General features: G+C 38.8%; 1 protein-coding gene across 5 annotated transcripts in view; it reads right to left on the minus strand.

The window, feature by feature from the left end:
- Positions 1-15808, minus strand: part of LOC112111323 (homeobox protein PKNOX1) — a 60371-nt gene that overhangs the window by 13611 nt on the left and 30952 nt on the right. For all 5 annotated transcript variants that reach the window (XM_024206701.2, XM_024206704.2, XM_024206702.2 and 2 more), the window contains exons 4-6: positions 14012-14139; positions 12276-12447; positions 35-205 (exon numbers count right to left, since the gene is read on the minus strand). In XM_024206701.2, the coding sequence (XP_024062469.1) occupies positions 35-205; positions 12276-12447; positions 14012-14139 (471 nt within the window). The remainder of the gene's footprint in view (positions 1-34; positions 206-12275; positions 12448-14011; positions 14140-15808) is intronic.

Here is a 15808-nt window from a genome sequence, read left to right on the forward strand (position 1 = left end):
AGCAAAAGCTAATTTAAACTAACTTGAAATGTACCTGCGATGGTACAGGTGAATAAGGACTTCCAGGTTCTCCACTTAGTAGAGTTTCACTGTTCATTTTAGTTTTCAGACAGGCAATGTAACGACTACAGAAATCCTTGCAGAGTTCATTAACCTTTTCTAGCTCAAGCAGATGAATACGTAGAACCTGGATTGCCTTTACCATCTAGAGAGAAAGATGGAAAAAAGACTTAGAAACAAGGCAAGAAAACACTATTACTTGCATGAATAATATAAGGCAAACTTTAAAAACCATGTAAGAATATACTATTTCAATTACCAGAACACAGAATTACTGATGCAGAAGGCTGCTCACAATACTCTTTCCCAGGCTGTATTTTACTGGAGTGTGAAAGGCATGTGTTTAGAACAAAATCCTGTGTTGCTCCACTGCTTAGGTAAACTGTCAAACAAGACAGAACAAACAAATACAGCATAGGATTTTTCTTGTCTTGGCCACAGTCTATATTACTGTACAATTTTAAAAAGATGGTTCGGGCAGGTGTGGTGAACAATAGTACTCTGAGCTATACCCAGAAGAAGGGGTTCAATTCTTCAGTCCCGTTCCCTCACTCCTTGGTTCAGAAGAAACCATAAGTGCTATGGAAGCCTTGCTGAGGAGGAGTGCTACCCATTATTCGGCAACTCAAGTGTCCAATTAATGCTGCCCTATTACCTAAAAGGACATTGGCAGCAACATAAGGCCTCAAGAACAGAGCTGTGAAAGTGAAAAAGTGGGAGAGGAACCTTCAGTTCTTAAACAAGAATAGAGCCCGTCAGCAAATAAATAAATAAATAAATAAATAAGCAAGCAAGCAAGCATTCATACCATCCTTTGGATATAAACATATTTGTAATCATATCCTTTAAAATGCAGTTTTATTCCAAAGCAAGACTACATAAAACTGACATTTTACTCAACAGATCTGCTCCTATGTGTATTCAGCCATATCTGCTGACGTTAGTAACAAAAACGCATTGTTTTTCTGCTTTTTATGCCAGTTTGCAGAGCTAACACGTCTAAGAAAGAATCCTCAGCTCACCCTATTTCACCTTGTGCATCAACAGGATTGCTCACGAAGCTCCAATCTGTTATCCCAGTACAAACTCACTGAAGGTAAGAGGGTTGCACTGGTGACACTCGGGATAATTTGAAGACAATGGGAATGCATGTGTAATCTTATCTGGCCTACAGAACTTTATTACTTACAATGTACAAAATACAAAAAAATCCTGTGGCAGGGCAGGGGAAAAACCCTATCACCCAGAAGCCTTAGACAAGTTAAATTGTTATCTGGGCAAGTAAAAGCACCAGACTTCCTGTTCACCGAACAAGGACATTAGGAGAGCCAGAATGACATCAGACACAGCAACATAGACCATAGTCAGAGGACCGAGTGGATGGGAAAGGGGAGCAGAAAGAATTAAGTTGCCTCAAGAGCAGGGACAGAGAGGATCAGCAACACTGAGCTACTAGTGAGAGTGGAGGGGAGGAGATGCTGGGCAGAGGGATGGGCCTAGCTGCTGTCAGCCAGATATGCAATGCTTTGGGGAAAGGGGCTGATACAAGGGGAAAAGCACACTACTGAGCATATCTGAGGATAATGTGTTGGATACAAGTGCTCTGATCAGAGGTCTGCTGCAGTCAGGTAGTTCAAAGGCAGTCAGGTATCTTTGCCAAAAAGGGAAGCCACGGTTTAACATTTCAGCCAAGCCAAAGTAGGCTGTGTATTATTATTTATATTGTAGCAGCACTAGAGGCCTCAATCAGAGATTGACACCATTTTGCTAAGCACTATATGTACCTAACAAAGTCTGCCCCGTCCCCAGAGTTTATCGTTTACTCAAACTAACTAAAAATGTCATTACTTGCTGCTGCTAAACACAATTTGATTTTATTTAGAATGGAGATGATCTCTCTCTAATACTTTGTTGCAGCCTTCAAACTGCAAATTTACTGCTACTAAGGACAGGTAGTCTGATTTTTTGCAGCAATCCTTGATTTACACACTACATGCTTAAGAAACATTTGTGTAAAGACTATCTATGCACCTAATTTTAAACAAATCTGAAAAGTGTGTGGAAGACATTGAACCACACTGCTGGGTTTTGGGGTAAAAAACCATCATCAGCAGAGCGCAATATTGGAGGCCCTGGGCCAAGAAAGAATAAAGCACATGACACATAAGAAAAATGAGATACTTAGAGTTAAATGCAATTTCCAGAATTAATTAAAAGCTACTATAGATGTAGTTCATGTCAGAAAGATGAAATGTTCTGTGTAATTTGCAGAAAACATGAGAAGCTTTCTGATGAGAGATCTTCTTGTAAGTGGGTGAAAAACCGTTAGAACTGATTTGCTACACGTACATGATTTCTCTGCTGCTCATGCAAAATACACTGATGCAGAAAACAAGTTGCTTTGCCCCCAACAAGAACCTGTTACTATATAATTTTCTGTAAAGTGTTAAATAAGGAGATCCAACAGTTTGTCACCTTGTTTAACACTCTTTACAGTCACTAAACAAGATTTTAGTTCAAGGGATTCTGAGATTTTGCAATTTGAAGGCCAAAAGTGGCCTTAATCCTAGATCAGGGGTGGGTAAACTATGGCCCGGGGGCTGCATCTGGCCCTTCAGATGTTTTAATCCGGCCCTCGCGCTCCTGCTGGGGAGCAGGGTCCAGGGCTTGACCCGCGTAGCTCCCGGAAGCAGCAGCATGTCCCCACATAGGGACAGCCAGGGGGCTCCACACGCTGCCCCCGCGCCAAGCACTGCCCCCGCAGATCCCATTGGCTGGGAACCGCGGCTGATGGGAGCTGCAGGGGCGAGGCCTTGGATGGGGCAGCGCGCAGAGCCGCCTGGCCACACCTCCGCATAGGAGTTTGAGGGGGGACATGCCGCTGCTGCCGGGAGCTGCTTGAGGTAAGCACCGCCCGGAGCCCGCGTCCCTGAACCCCTCCAGCGCCCCAACCCCCTGTCCCATCCCTGATCCCCCTCCCACCCTCTGAACCCCTCCTGCACCCTGGAGCCCGCATCCCCAGCTGGAGCCCTCACCCTCTCCCGCACCCCAACCCCCAATTTCATGAGCATTCATGGCCCGCCATACAATTTCCATACCCAGGCCAAAAAGTTTGTCCACCCTTGTCCTAGATCAAATCATAATAACTATAGCATGGAAGACTTTACAAATGCAAAGTTTCTTCAGGAAGTGCCTCAGAAATATATACAGATAGCTAGCTTTGTTACTGTGCTTGCTGATGAATCAACTGACAGGTAAGTAACTGAGCAAGAGATGGTGAAATCTGATTTGCGCATGATAACAGATCTTGTACTCTTTGCTGATATAGAAGACTTGCAATCTGGGATAGCTAGTGGTACTACTCAGGGAATAAAAACAGCGTCAGGAATTGTAAATATCATGGCAGAATAGCTACAACCAAAACCAAATGGTCTTTCAAGACTGATTGTACAGTAGTGAATACAGGATATTAAAGTAAAGTAGTGTGCAGGCCAAATTTAGGCACAATACTCCTTGTCTGGCTGTTGTAAAGTGCATCATCCACAATACTGACTTGCTATTCTGGATCTCAAAAAAGATTCTCCTTATTCCATAAAGTTTGGATTTCTTTTGTGCACTATTTTGGACATATTCACCATGTACACTGATTTGCTTGCCTGGCCAGAGCACTGAAGCCAGTGATCAAAAATGATCATTTAACAGTCACCCATTTTGCTACATATTGCAGAAACTAAGCTAAGGGGCTGAAGTAACCTTAGTTAAGGGCATCTTAAGGAGATCAAGACAGGCAAATTTGTGCGCACATTGTTTTCCATGATGGATGCAGCCTACATTGTGCCTGAAGTTTTTCTTACTCTTCAAGGAGAGGATCTCTTTCTTGTATGAAGTTTTAGCAAATCTAGAAAGTGGTATGTCGGAACTCACAGCAATGAAAGGCAATCCTAGCCCTTTGGTCCAAAACCTTATCTGTAGGGATGGCAAATGCTTCTGAGTCTTTAAAAGAAAAGCTGCAGAAAAATCAGATCCATGTGCTCAAAGTGTTATTTAAAATATGAATGCACATTCACCAGATTTCAATATTTTGACTACACAGAGTCCTAGTGATAAAAAAAAAAAAAAAAACAAAAACCTAATAAAAAAAAAAAAAAAAAAAAGCACGAGCCATTATGAAAGTATACAATAGACAGTCTTCTAGACCAATGACCTCTTCCAGCGGTTGCCTTTAAAATTGTGTTTAAATACCTCCAAATCCCATATAAATGATCATGAACATGCATATTTAACAAAGTGTTTAACCAGCAGGTCACCTGCTTTTAAGGGTATACTGTTCTTGGTGGAAGTATTATTAAAAAATTGTCCTGTAATGCCGCAATGGTAGAACATGGGTTTTGCACAAAGAACTTTAAAACAAAAACAACCAGTGGCAAAACAAGACTTGATGTAGCTACAAGTAAACAGCCTAAATATAAACTTTTTTTTAGCCTCGCCAAACTATTCTCTACTGGCTTGAAGGAGGACCAGGAACAAAACACATTCATGGACAAAGTCACAATGAGCATACAACAGTTAGGTAGCATTCACTGGAGGGCTTGACTAATGCTAATCTATAGGATCAGATGGACAGTACCCATAGTATTACCTAAGTATCAAAACTTTTACTTGTTTGAAATAAGTTACCTTGCCTCAGTTCTGACCCTCTGTCTCAGATTAGTGGTGATACTGTAATTAACATTAAAGCAAGGACAAAACTAATGTAAGATAAAGTGAGAGCTAGACACACTAAAAACCAAAGAATAAAAATAAAATTCTAGCACAATAGTCCAAAACAGACCATAGAGAAACGCTTCCAGACAATTGCAGCAAAAATAATATTTCATTTTAATTCGCTTGAGAGAAAGAGACCACAGCCTGAAAATTGGGATGTGCACATTTTCGCATGTAATAAGTACATCTGCAGTCTTAATTTCCTGTGGACAAAGCATTAGAATTCTTTTCCCCCAGCATGACTGACTATTACATGCCACCTAATTATGGGTGTCAATAGTCATCTGATATTGTCTTTCCAGTTGTAGAAACAAATCTGGAACATCCACTAATGGTTAAATCCAGTAAGCAGAATAATTTGTCCATAGGTACCAGACAGTAAAAAGTACATTGATATTGTTTTAAGCAAACCCAGGCATATACTACAAAACAGGGAATAGGACTAAAGGAATGCCTATGCCATACAGATCCTTTGTCCATTTACTTCAATATCCTTTCAGTGAAAGTGGCCAGCACCAGATACTTCAGAGGAAGTTGAAAGAAACCTTGTAGCAGGACAGTTATAAAATAAACTGCCCATGGAAGAAGTTTCCTTCCGACTCTCCACCATCTCATCAGATATCCTATTAGATTGGCTTATGCACTAAAAGATGAGGGTTTATTGTTCTTCTAAAAAATTGTATTGTATCTGTTGCGACTGTACTGAATCTAAACCAAAGTCCATTAAAGTCAATGGAAAGACTCCCATTGACTTCAATGAGAGTCATATCAGGCATATTATCACTACAAAATGTCTAATCCTTTGATGTCTATTAAAGTTTGGCTTCAATGACAATGAATTCCACATGTTGTGTGAAAATTATTTTTTAAAATCAGCCTTAAATGTGTTGCCTTTAAATTGCACTGCAAATTCCTTGCTCTTGTATTATGAGAAAGAGTAAACAGGAGTGCGCAGATTTATCTTCTATATATTATTCATTATTTTGTCCACCTTTACCATAACCCTTTTATTTGTCTCAAGATCACTTTTCCTATGGAAAGTCTCTCCTTGCCTCTAAATAATACCATACATCTGATAAAGGAAACATGGACTGCTCTGAGTTTCTATGCTACTTCTCATATGATAAATAACTGCCTGGATTAGCAACACCACCTCCATATGTCCCCCCACAGGGATATATTGGGAAATATAGTCAGACACACTACTCGCAGGAGGCCACCTCAATACCTTGGGGTCAGCAGACACATCAAAGATTATGTGCATTCTTTTGTAACATACACCTCAGTGTTGCCTTTGAAAATTGTTAGTGTGCACTTCTGAGTAATGCAACCAACTGATGATTCTAACTAATCTTTAATTCTCTGGATCAATTCAACTAGGTGTAAAAATAAGTTGATAATGTTAAACTGCTAATTTGTTAAGTCTTCTTTTTAAATGTTGCCAGATAGCCTTTTCACTACTCTGGATGATCTGAGCTATTCTAAATACTCTGCTTGGTAATATCTGTAACAACAGAACTCGCAAAACATACTGCTAACAAGTCTCATCGGTAAGCCCCTGTGGCATTCTTAGTACTGACCCAATAAAGAAATCTCATTACCTAATGCTAACAATGGTTGTACCATTACATTACACTGCATCTAGCATACAAAGAATACAAGTACTAATGTGTATCTTCTCTAGGATAGATTACTTCAGAGTTATTCACTGGGGCCTCATCCAAAGTCCACTGAAGTCAATGGGAATCTTTCCACTGATTTCAATGGTCTTTGTATGAGACGATGTTCGGAGTGGCACCCTTTAGGATACTATGCCAATTGATTCAATTGGGTGCAGCATGGAGGAACTGAATCCTCTCAATTCAAATAATCAGACAGTGCTGAAATTTAATTTAGATGTCATTCTCAACTACAGGTGCACTAAGGTGGTCCTTAGAGATATTTCAAGTAAATTCTGCTGGAGTTTCACATGCTGAAATCTTTTGCATAGCATTAGTGCAGGAATCCATCAGCTCACTTAAGAAGTGAGTAGTCCTCATAGGATCAAAGTAATAGGAAGTCATCAAAATGACTAAAATTTACTAAAAACTGCTGAATCACTGTGCTTTAAGATTCTGCAACCCAATAAAGCTCACAATCCACTCCCATTTTAGCCAAACGGCTTCATTCCCAAAAGATCTGTGCCATGTTGGCAAACCACTCTTTAGAGGCCATGTACACTTGATCAACCCCTTTTTTTGGGAGCATCTCAGCCAGTTTAGGTGTATGAGACAGATGAATCACCTTTAGAGTTCTGTTACTGATCCATGGGAGACTCCCAGACCATCCTTTATGATTGCTCAGAATATCCTGCAATTAGTGGATTAGCCTCTGTGCTGCCCTTGAGCCATATGGGTTTGCTGAGGACCATGGTCACAGTATCCCAATTATTGTGGCGCTATTGTGACCTCAGAACAGTCCTTGAAGCAACACTGAGTAAGTCATAAGAACAGCCATATTGGGTCAGACCAAAGGTCCATCTAGCCCAGTATCCTGTGTTCCGACAGTAGCCGATGACAGGCGCCCCAGAGGGAATGAACAAAACAGGTAATCATCAAGTGATCCATCCCTTGTTGCTCATTCCCAGCTTCTGGCAAACAGAGACTAGAGACACCATCCCTGCCCATCCTGGCTAATAACCATTGATGGACCTGTCCTCCATGAATTTATCTAATTCTTTTTTTAACCCCGTTATAGTCTTGGCCTTCACAACATCCTCTGGCAAGGAGTTCCACAGGTTGACTGAGCACTGTGTGAAGAAATACTTCCTTTTGTTTGTTTTAAACCTGCTGTCCATTAAGTCTAAATTCTGAAAGCTGTTCTCTCCCCCGCTCCCCCTCAAAAGTAAAAAGAAAGCTCTTTCACCTTGGCCAAGCTCATGGCTCTTCGTCTGTTGGTACTGAAATATGTGGCTTCTTTTAAATCAATACTGAAATGCATGGCTCTTCCTAATTCAGCTCTTGTTCCAAGATGACAGTGTACTATTGAGCTGGTATTTACCCCCAACATGTTTATGTGTCCACAGGAAATGCAACGGGGCCTGGACTGGAGGGAAGGGAGTCTTGGAGTTGTGTGGCCCACTCTGTTAGTGCCTGTCTTCTTTGCCTGGATGAGCTGGGGCCAAAGACAGAAGAAGAGAAGCTGGGGGGCAGGGGGAAGGAGGAGGAGAAATCAACCTTGTAATTAAGGATCCTGCCCACTCCACCTGGATATATAAATATATATTTTTAAAAGTTATAAGAGAGGAAAGGCTGCCATTGCAACCAGTTGCAAGCCTCCCTTGTGGGAGCACCAATAATTCAAGGAGGGTTGACATAAGAACCCTGTGTCTGGTTGGCTCTTGGGGACGAACTCTTCTGCTCATTTCTTTGGTGCCCTTGACTGATGGACTGTATATTGACGTGTGAACAATCCAGAATGTCCAATAATACCAACAGGTGGGGGAAGAGGTTACACTGGTCAAAAGGTGTCATTTCTGAATTATCTCGTAGTGGAAAGCTCCCAAATAGGGGAGGAGTATGGCTAACAGACATACCATAGAGAACCTATCTAAGGTATTTGCAGTAGACATAAACAAGTCCACATGATCTATGGGCAAAGAGCTTTAAAGATTTTGATTATTCCTCTTGAAAGAAACCAGGAGCGGAGGACAAAGGAAAACAGTGTCTTTGTTAATATTCAAAAAGTTAAAAATACCTTGAGGCAGTATCATCTGATCTATTTCATGCAGAATAAAATGACTTTCATTTTGACTTATCTTGATGACAGAATCTAAGGCAGATTAATAGAAGTCTGAAAAAAAAAAAAAAAAACACACCGCACAGGAAATGCTAAGATGCCAGCCAAAAGCTGTGGCTGATTTAGGAGCAGCAGCAGTCAGGCACTCCTTTGCTGTCAGTCCTGAAAGAACTGACAGAGGCACTACAGGCTAAGAAACTGGCAGAAGTGAGGAAAGAGAAGAGCTGTCCCTCAATTCTAATACTATAAGAATTCCTGCCAGTCAATATACTAGGATCATGGACTTAAAAATGACTAAAACCAATGGTCTGTTTAGGGAATTCTGCTTACAGTTCTGTCATGTTATCAAGTGACAAACTCACAAGATCATGTACCATGTGACTCATACTTCAAAGATGACTGAATCTGAAATAATGGCTGCAATCTTTCTCAGAAAGAAATCTTTATGGCTATTTAAAACCATTAAATGTGTTTCTCCCCTTGACAATGAACCTCATATTTAAACAAGATATTTTAATTGAAAACAATTTGAAGGTGTGAAATGTCTGCAGCGGGGCTCTTTCTTTTCAACAGGAATCTAAAATGGTGGTAGCAATGTGGTGGGTCTTACAGAATGTCAGTAAACCTGCAGTGTTTTCCACTGGCTTGGCTACACTTTTCATATGATGGGAGAGAATATATCATTATAGCCATTAATGAAGCAGTTATTATTATTACCAACACTTATGATAATATAGTGGTATGAGTACTTCACAAGACTTCACTGGGTCATTAACATTCCAGTTAAAATGAACAAACACCATGTGCCCCTGCTGCTTGCAGCTTTCAAAAAGCCTGTGGAAGGACCTGGTTTATTTTCTCTCTTCCACATTTTGTCCATTATTTTTGTCTATGGTGGCAACAGCCACTCTACTACAGGATTTAGCCACAGAACTGTTATAGGATACAAACACATTTTGTCTTTTTTTGTTTGGACAAATTATTTTACAATATCAATGACCTTTTCTTATGTAAATTACACCAAACTTTGCCTCTCCGTTAGAGAGATACAAAGGTCTCATAGTTGAAACACTAGACTGGGACTCAGGAGTTCTGAATTCTCTTCCTAGTTGGGACCTTGGACAAACCACTGAATCTCTGTGCCTTCAGTTCTTCATCTGCAAAATGGAGATAGTAAGATCTCTCCACCTCACATAGGTGTTGATTATGCATTAATGCCTCTGGGGTACTCAGACTACAGAGGAGTGCCATTGAAAGGCCTATAAATGAATATAATGTAAATATTTCACTAACTCCTTAACTGTTTCTCCATCTTTCTTGAACAAAAACTGGGTTTTCCAGTTTAACTCTGTTCAATTAGAAGTCACCAAAACAAACTTTCTACTTGACAATGGAAATATCCTCAGCTATCTATCTCCCTTTCATTCAAGTCTAGTCATGGAGTTGCCCCCCACCATGAGCTCTTCTCTGCACCTCAAATGTATATAATCTGCAAGTAAGCCTACTGTAACCTTTTCAGTACAGCACATTGTCTTCCTCCCCCTCCAAGTAGCTTAATTTAAATATGTATCAAGCCCTTTCAATGTTGCCTCATACTTCACTCCCTCCAGTCCCCTGATAGTTTCTGATGATCCTTTCTGAATTCCTTCCAGTTTGTCAATACCTTTCTCGTCTTGTACCCAGAAAGAAACCCAGTATTTCAACCACAGTCACACAAGTGCCATATAGATAAGAACTATTACCTACCTCCCTGCTCCACGATATCATGTCTTTCTATATGTAGCCAAAATTGATTTTTGGTTTTTGGCAGCCATGTACACTCATGTCTAATTTGCTGTCACCCCTCTGTCACTATCACCTTGATATCACCTCTCTGTCACTTCCAAACAACTTAGGTTTCTCCCATCTGTTTAACTCAAAAATAAGAATTTAAGTTTTCCCCAGATGTATTGACTTGTGTCTCTCACTATTCCCTTCCCCCAAGTTATTAACTGCATGTTTTTAATCTTTCTAAGTCCCTTTCTATTACAACATTCTTCTGCCCTGACTTGTTTCCCAATTTCGTTAAATTAATAAATAAAACATGTTTACTGACTCTTCAAGATCGCTAAAAATGTTAACACCAGCCTTTGTGGGCATCCCAATAGACACCTTCCCCAATTCAATCTATTGCCATTTATCATTAAGCTTGGTTTATAGTCTTTTAGTCTTTAAAATATACTTATGCACACACTTTTAGAAAACTAAGGATAGGAAACTATCTTTTCTCCAAAGATACATAATAGATCCCTACTCCGAGTCTCTAACGCTCCAAGGCTGTGTTTGTAAAAATACAGAACTTGCAACAATGTAGGAAGAATATAAATATACTGTAACAAAGTGGAAAAAAAACAAAAACAAAGTAAAATATATCTTGATCAAAAAGCAATACAATAATCTTTATTGCCTGCTTTCAATGAGGCGGACTTCAAGCAATAATACCTTGTAAAAATAGGTCTGGAACTCTGTGTGGATGCCACAGAGCCCAAGCCAACATTCTTTTGACACTCATCGTTAAAAACACTGAAATCATAGCCCTACCAAAAAATAGCAATGCAAGATGTACTAAGACAGACTTCTGAGGTTGAATTTATGGAAAAGGGCCTTTACTGGGCTTGACATGTGTGCGTGAGAAGCTAGCAGGACTCACCGACCTAGGTAGAACACAGAGAAAAGATCTCTCACTCTAACATAAAAATAAGGTAGTCAAACATTTTTTGTGTGATGCATGTCAAAAGAGCCACATTGGCCTTTTTGGACCAGACAGTGAGTTCTTTCCGTGTAAGTTGGAATGCTTTTTTGGTAGGCTTCTTCTGAGCAACTGGGACTTCAGAGGTACTGAATCTCTGATCCTCTACCTGCAAGTACTCATCAGCTGCCTAATTTGAAGTTCCTTCTCTCTGCCTTGTCTGAAATGGCAGAATTCCATTTATTGCTACAAAATAGACACAACCTTATAGGACTCTCCATTTGAACAGCTTTTTACGTAGGCCCAAAATACCAAACTGAGTTTCATTTAGAAATGCTGTCTCAAACTGATTTATCATTCAATACAAACTGTTCTACTTGAATTTTTTTAAAAAAAGATTTCCTTATATTCCTATTGCATACCAGGCCTCAGACTTTTTTTTAATGTATAAAAGTTAGTGGGCAAATTTTCTAACCTTTCCTCCCTCAGACAATGCAGATGCATCAGGCAAAAAACACACCACAGGAAAATCTGACTAGATAAGATCTATAGAACAGTGAACAAAAATTATCTGATTGCCTTCTGAGAAACTACTCTGTACAGTCAACTGGATTGTAGTGGGTATGTGTCTTAACTCATCTCTAAATATAATGTCAACCTCAGCTGTTTTAGGAGCACATATTGGAAACAACTATTGAAAAATGTGAGGCAGGTGGTCAAAATGAAGGATGCAATAGATGTTTGTAGATAACAAAAAAAGGATAAAAAGACAAACTAAGTTTACAGACTTTTTCTGATCTTTAGTTTCAGAATTCAGTACAATATTAACAATACACCATTGTAGGATCAAAAGATTTGGGAATCTACCAAGAGCAACAGTTGAGAGAAGTAATTGGGAATAAGAGGGAGAAGTGTCATTTGCTTCATAAAAATGCTTTATACTTACTAAATTATCAGTTTCTGGATCTTCACAAAAAAAGGGTTTTCCTTCCTTCTCCTGCTTCCTTACAAAATTTTCAATATCTACATCAAAACTAGCAGAGGTAGTGCCTTCTGAGCCCTGTGTAGATTGTTCACATTTTTCAAATAATAGTGCTAACAATGGAAACAGTGGGTGCCTAGGAATAAATAAATAATAAAATCAGGTCTGAATAAATATTTTTTTACTTTATATTTCCTACTTTATAATGTTAGGTATCCAAAAAGTAAAAACCTAACCACCATTCATCCAGAAAAGCAATTCTGTAAGTTTTATGAAAAGATTATATACAACACACAACTGACAATATTAGCCAAAAATCCATGTGAGTTATTAAAAAAAAAAACAAGAGTAAAACTGTATAAGATTTAGACACAACTAAAGCTGTATAATAAAGCATGACTAATTGGACATTGACAAGAAGATATAATAATTGCAGTTATGAAGCTATGAAATGCCATTTTATTAATTGTAAGTTAGTAGAAGGTGATGTATTAGTACAATGTGTAATGGATTAGCACTGACACAAAGAATGAAACCAGATTTAAATTACAAAAAAATAAGCCTGATAGCATCCATCTGGTCTCCAATATGTGCCCCATTTCAATATAACAAAATCACTTTACGGTTTGGTACAGCTGAGAACGGCTTGTATTTTGAGAGACTCGTGAAATTAGCTAACTTGGCTCAGGTCAGGACTAAGATGATTCTACCATTAACTCATTTTGTGATCTTGGCCAAGTCACTTACCCTCCTTATGTGTCATTTCCCCATGTGTAAACTGGCAATAACAGTGCCTTTGTAAAGCACTTTTGGTATGTCTATACTGCAAAGTGAAGATGTGATTGTAGCATGGGTAGGCATACATGTGATAGTTTTAATTTAGTTAGCACAGGTCACAATAGCAGTGTACTCATAGCAGCACAGGTTTCAGAATGGGCTACCAACCAAAGTACAGTACATGCCTAGGGTCCATGGAGGGCTTGTACTCTGGTTGATAGCACATACTAAAGTCCTCGCCACTATGTGTACACTGCTATTGTTACCCACACTAGCTAGATTAAAGCTAACACAGGTATGCCTATCTGTGCTACAATTACACCCTCACTTTGCAGTTTATACATACTGATTAATATCTTCAAATGAAAAGTGCTAAGATAAGTATTTTTGTATTATAGAGTTGTGAGAAAAGGCACATTTTTATTTATTTATTTATTTTTAACCTAAAGAAAAAGTGGTACAGGTTTGGTTGATCACAAAAATAAAATAAAATAAAATAAATGAGGAAAGGCCTCAGATACTATTGAAGCTAATTCTAACATATAAAATATAATGGGACAGTATGAGTTAAAGTCACTATTCCTCAATAGCCTAAACAAAATACTATTGCTAACTTAAAGCTTGATGCCCATTACAGCTATAGCAATATCGGTTTTTAATAACTGACATATCTGCACTTCATAATAGCCTTCAAGATCATGCAACAGAATCCTAAATTTGGGGAAATTTTTTGCCTTAAGTAAAGAGTCTGAAAATGAAACCATTTTATTTGAACTTACTCATTGTTTACTTGCAAACTACAGCTCATCTGGTTTTAATCTGCCTAGTTAAAAGAAAAAAAAAAAAGAAAAAAAAGAAAAGAAAAAACACCTAAAACTATACTTTTTACCCTTCAAAGACACAACCGAAGTCCATAATACTACCTGTAAATGGCCTGCTTGTCTGCATCCATTGGCGTCTGAGATTCTACAGGGGCAGGACTCACTCCTTCTGCATCAGTTTCAGAGCAGTTTGGGTCTTGTTCAGTTTTTAACTCGGTTACTACTTGCATCTGTAGAAAAAGGAGGATAAGTTATTTTACGTCACCAAGCACAAAGATTTATTAGTTAGTACACTGTTTTCTAAGTAAATAGCAATGCAAAAAGCTAGTAAATTGCCAGAAGGTTGGTATGATTTGGCAATTATACAAAAAGCATAAGCAGTAACAAGAAACTCATTTAATCCTTGACACTTTTTGTTGGATAGTGTAAAGGTCATTTCAAGTTTCAGCACTCAGCTTTAAAATTGGAATGATTGATATTAGTGAACTGCTAAAGCATTTTGTGTCTCACAAACCGCTATTTTTGGAATAGGTTAGACATATATTGCTCCAAAAACGAGTTTATGAAAAGGCTGGATTAACAGCCTTTGTGGTGAAACCACAATAAAAACGTTACTCTCCTATTGATTTCCTTCTCCCTTTCCACAGAGATACTGATGCAAATAGGGACTCTGGAGCTAGTTTCTTCATCCATTAAAATTCACATTTTGTTATACAGAACTGAAATATAGCATTTGTTGCAGTCTTTCACTAATCAGGAATGCAATTTCGCCTTACAAATTACCTCTAAACTTTTACATATACAGATGACATTAAACAATATAGGAATACCTACTCAATGTAAAAAGCAACAGAAAATAACAGTAGTTGTATTTAAAGAGCAATATTTACTAGTTTTTCAGCAGAATGGAGCAAAGTAATTGCCATTAAAAATATTTTAACAAGTTTGCCAGTTCAACTAAATGAGCTCATCTTCACATCCATGCAGAACAAACTTAATCAGCTTAAAACAGAACAACAACAAATTAAAATCAAGTTAGGTGAAAGATACCAGCCTAAAAAGGCATCCAATAGCGTGTGTTAGAGAGAGACTATCAGTCTGAACAGCTACTCAGCAGTTTGTGTGGGAGTGCAGGGCACAAGTAAAAGCTGCAATATTAAGAGGCAAGAAAAAGATGCAAAACAGGAAAGCACCAAAGCACCTTAAAAGATAAACCTAAAAAGAGTCATGATTTAAACATTACTAACAGGATATAGAGTCCTGTAATCTTTGGGTAGTTTTATGTTATTCCATGATCATATGGGGTATATTACAGCTCCACAAGAACATTGTTAGAGTTACAGTAGGGCAATTCAATCTGCACATATAGCACATCCTGAACGGCATCAATGGACTGGGAATGCCTTTGAGACTTTGATGGCTTTCTAAAATGGAACTTCCATTCTTCTTCACCTACCGCAAGGTATCTTTAGACTAAGAGCCCACTTAACGGGGACAGAAAGATCATCCCACTTGAAGAACTTACCTACCATGGAATCCAATCTTCCCTTCAAAAAGGATTGCATTTTTCTTCCCGCTTGAGCGTTAGTTACATCCGCCTGGGGGCACTGAACCAATGGCATACAAAGATTCTTTTTCTGCTTGAACCATGGCAGTTTGTGTCTTAAGCACCACCACCACACTAGGATCAAGGCCTCAGAAAGAAAATTAAAAACCACAGAAGGACCCACCCTCACAAGAGTTGTCACCAAAGGAGCAATCCTTTGAAGGAAGAGTCAGGCCCTTAGTAATTATTAGAGTAACCAACACAGACATCATCTAAAGACAAAGCTGCACCTAATTCCACACACAACGAACAAAAGGAATTTAAGACACTATCCTGAAGTAAGTCTTGCATAG

The sequence above is a fragment of the Terrapene carolina genome, unplaced genomic scaffold, assembly GCF_002925995.2.
Source record: "Terrapene carolina triunguis isolate 2854851 unplaced genomic scaffold, T_m_triunguis-2.0 Scaffold30, whole genome shotgun sequence".
Lineage (NCBI taxonomy): Eukaryota > Metazoa > Chordata > Testudines > Emydidae > Terrapene > Terrapene triunguis.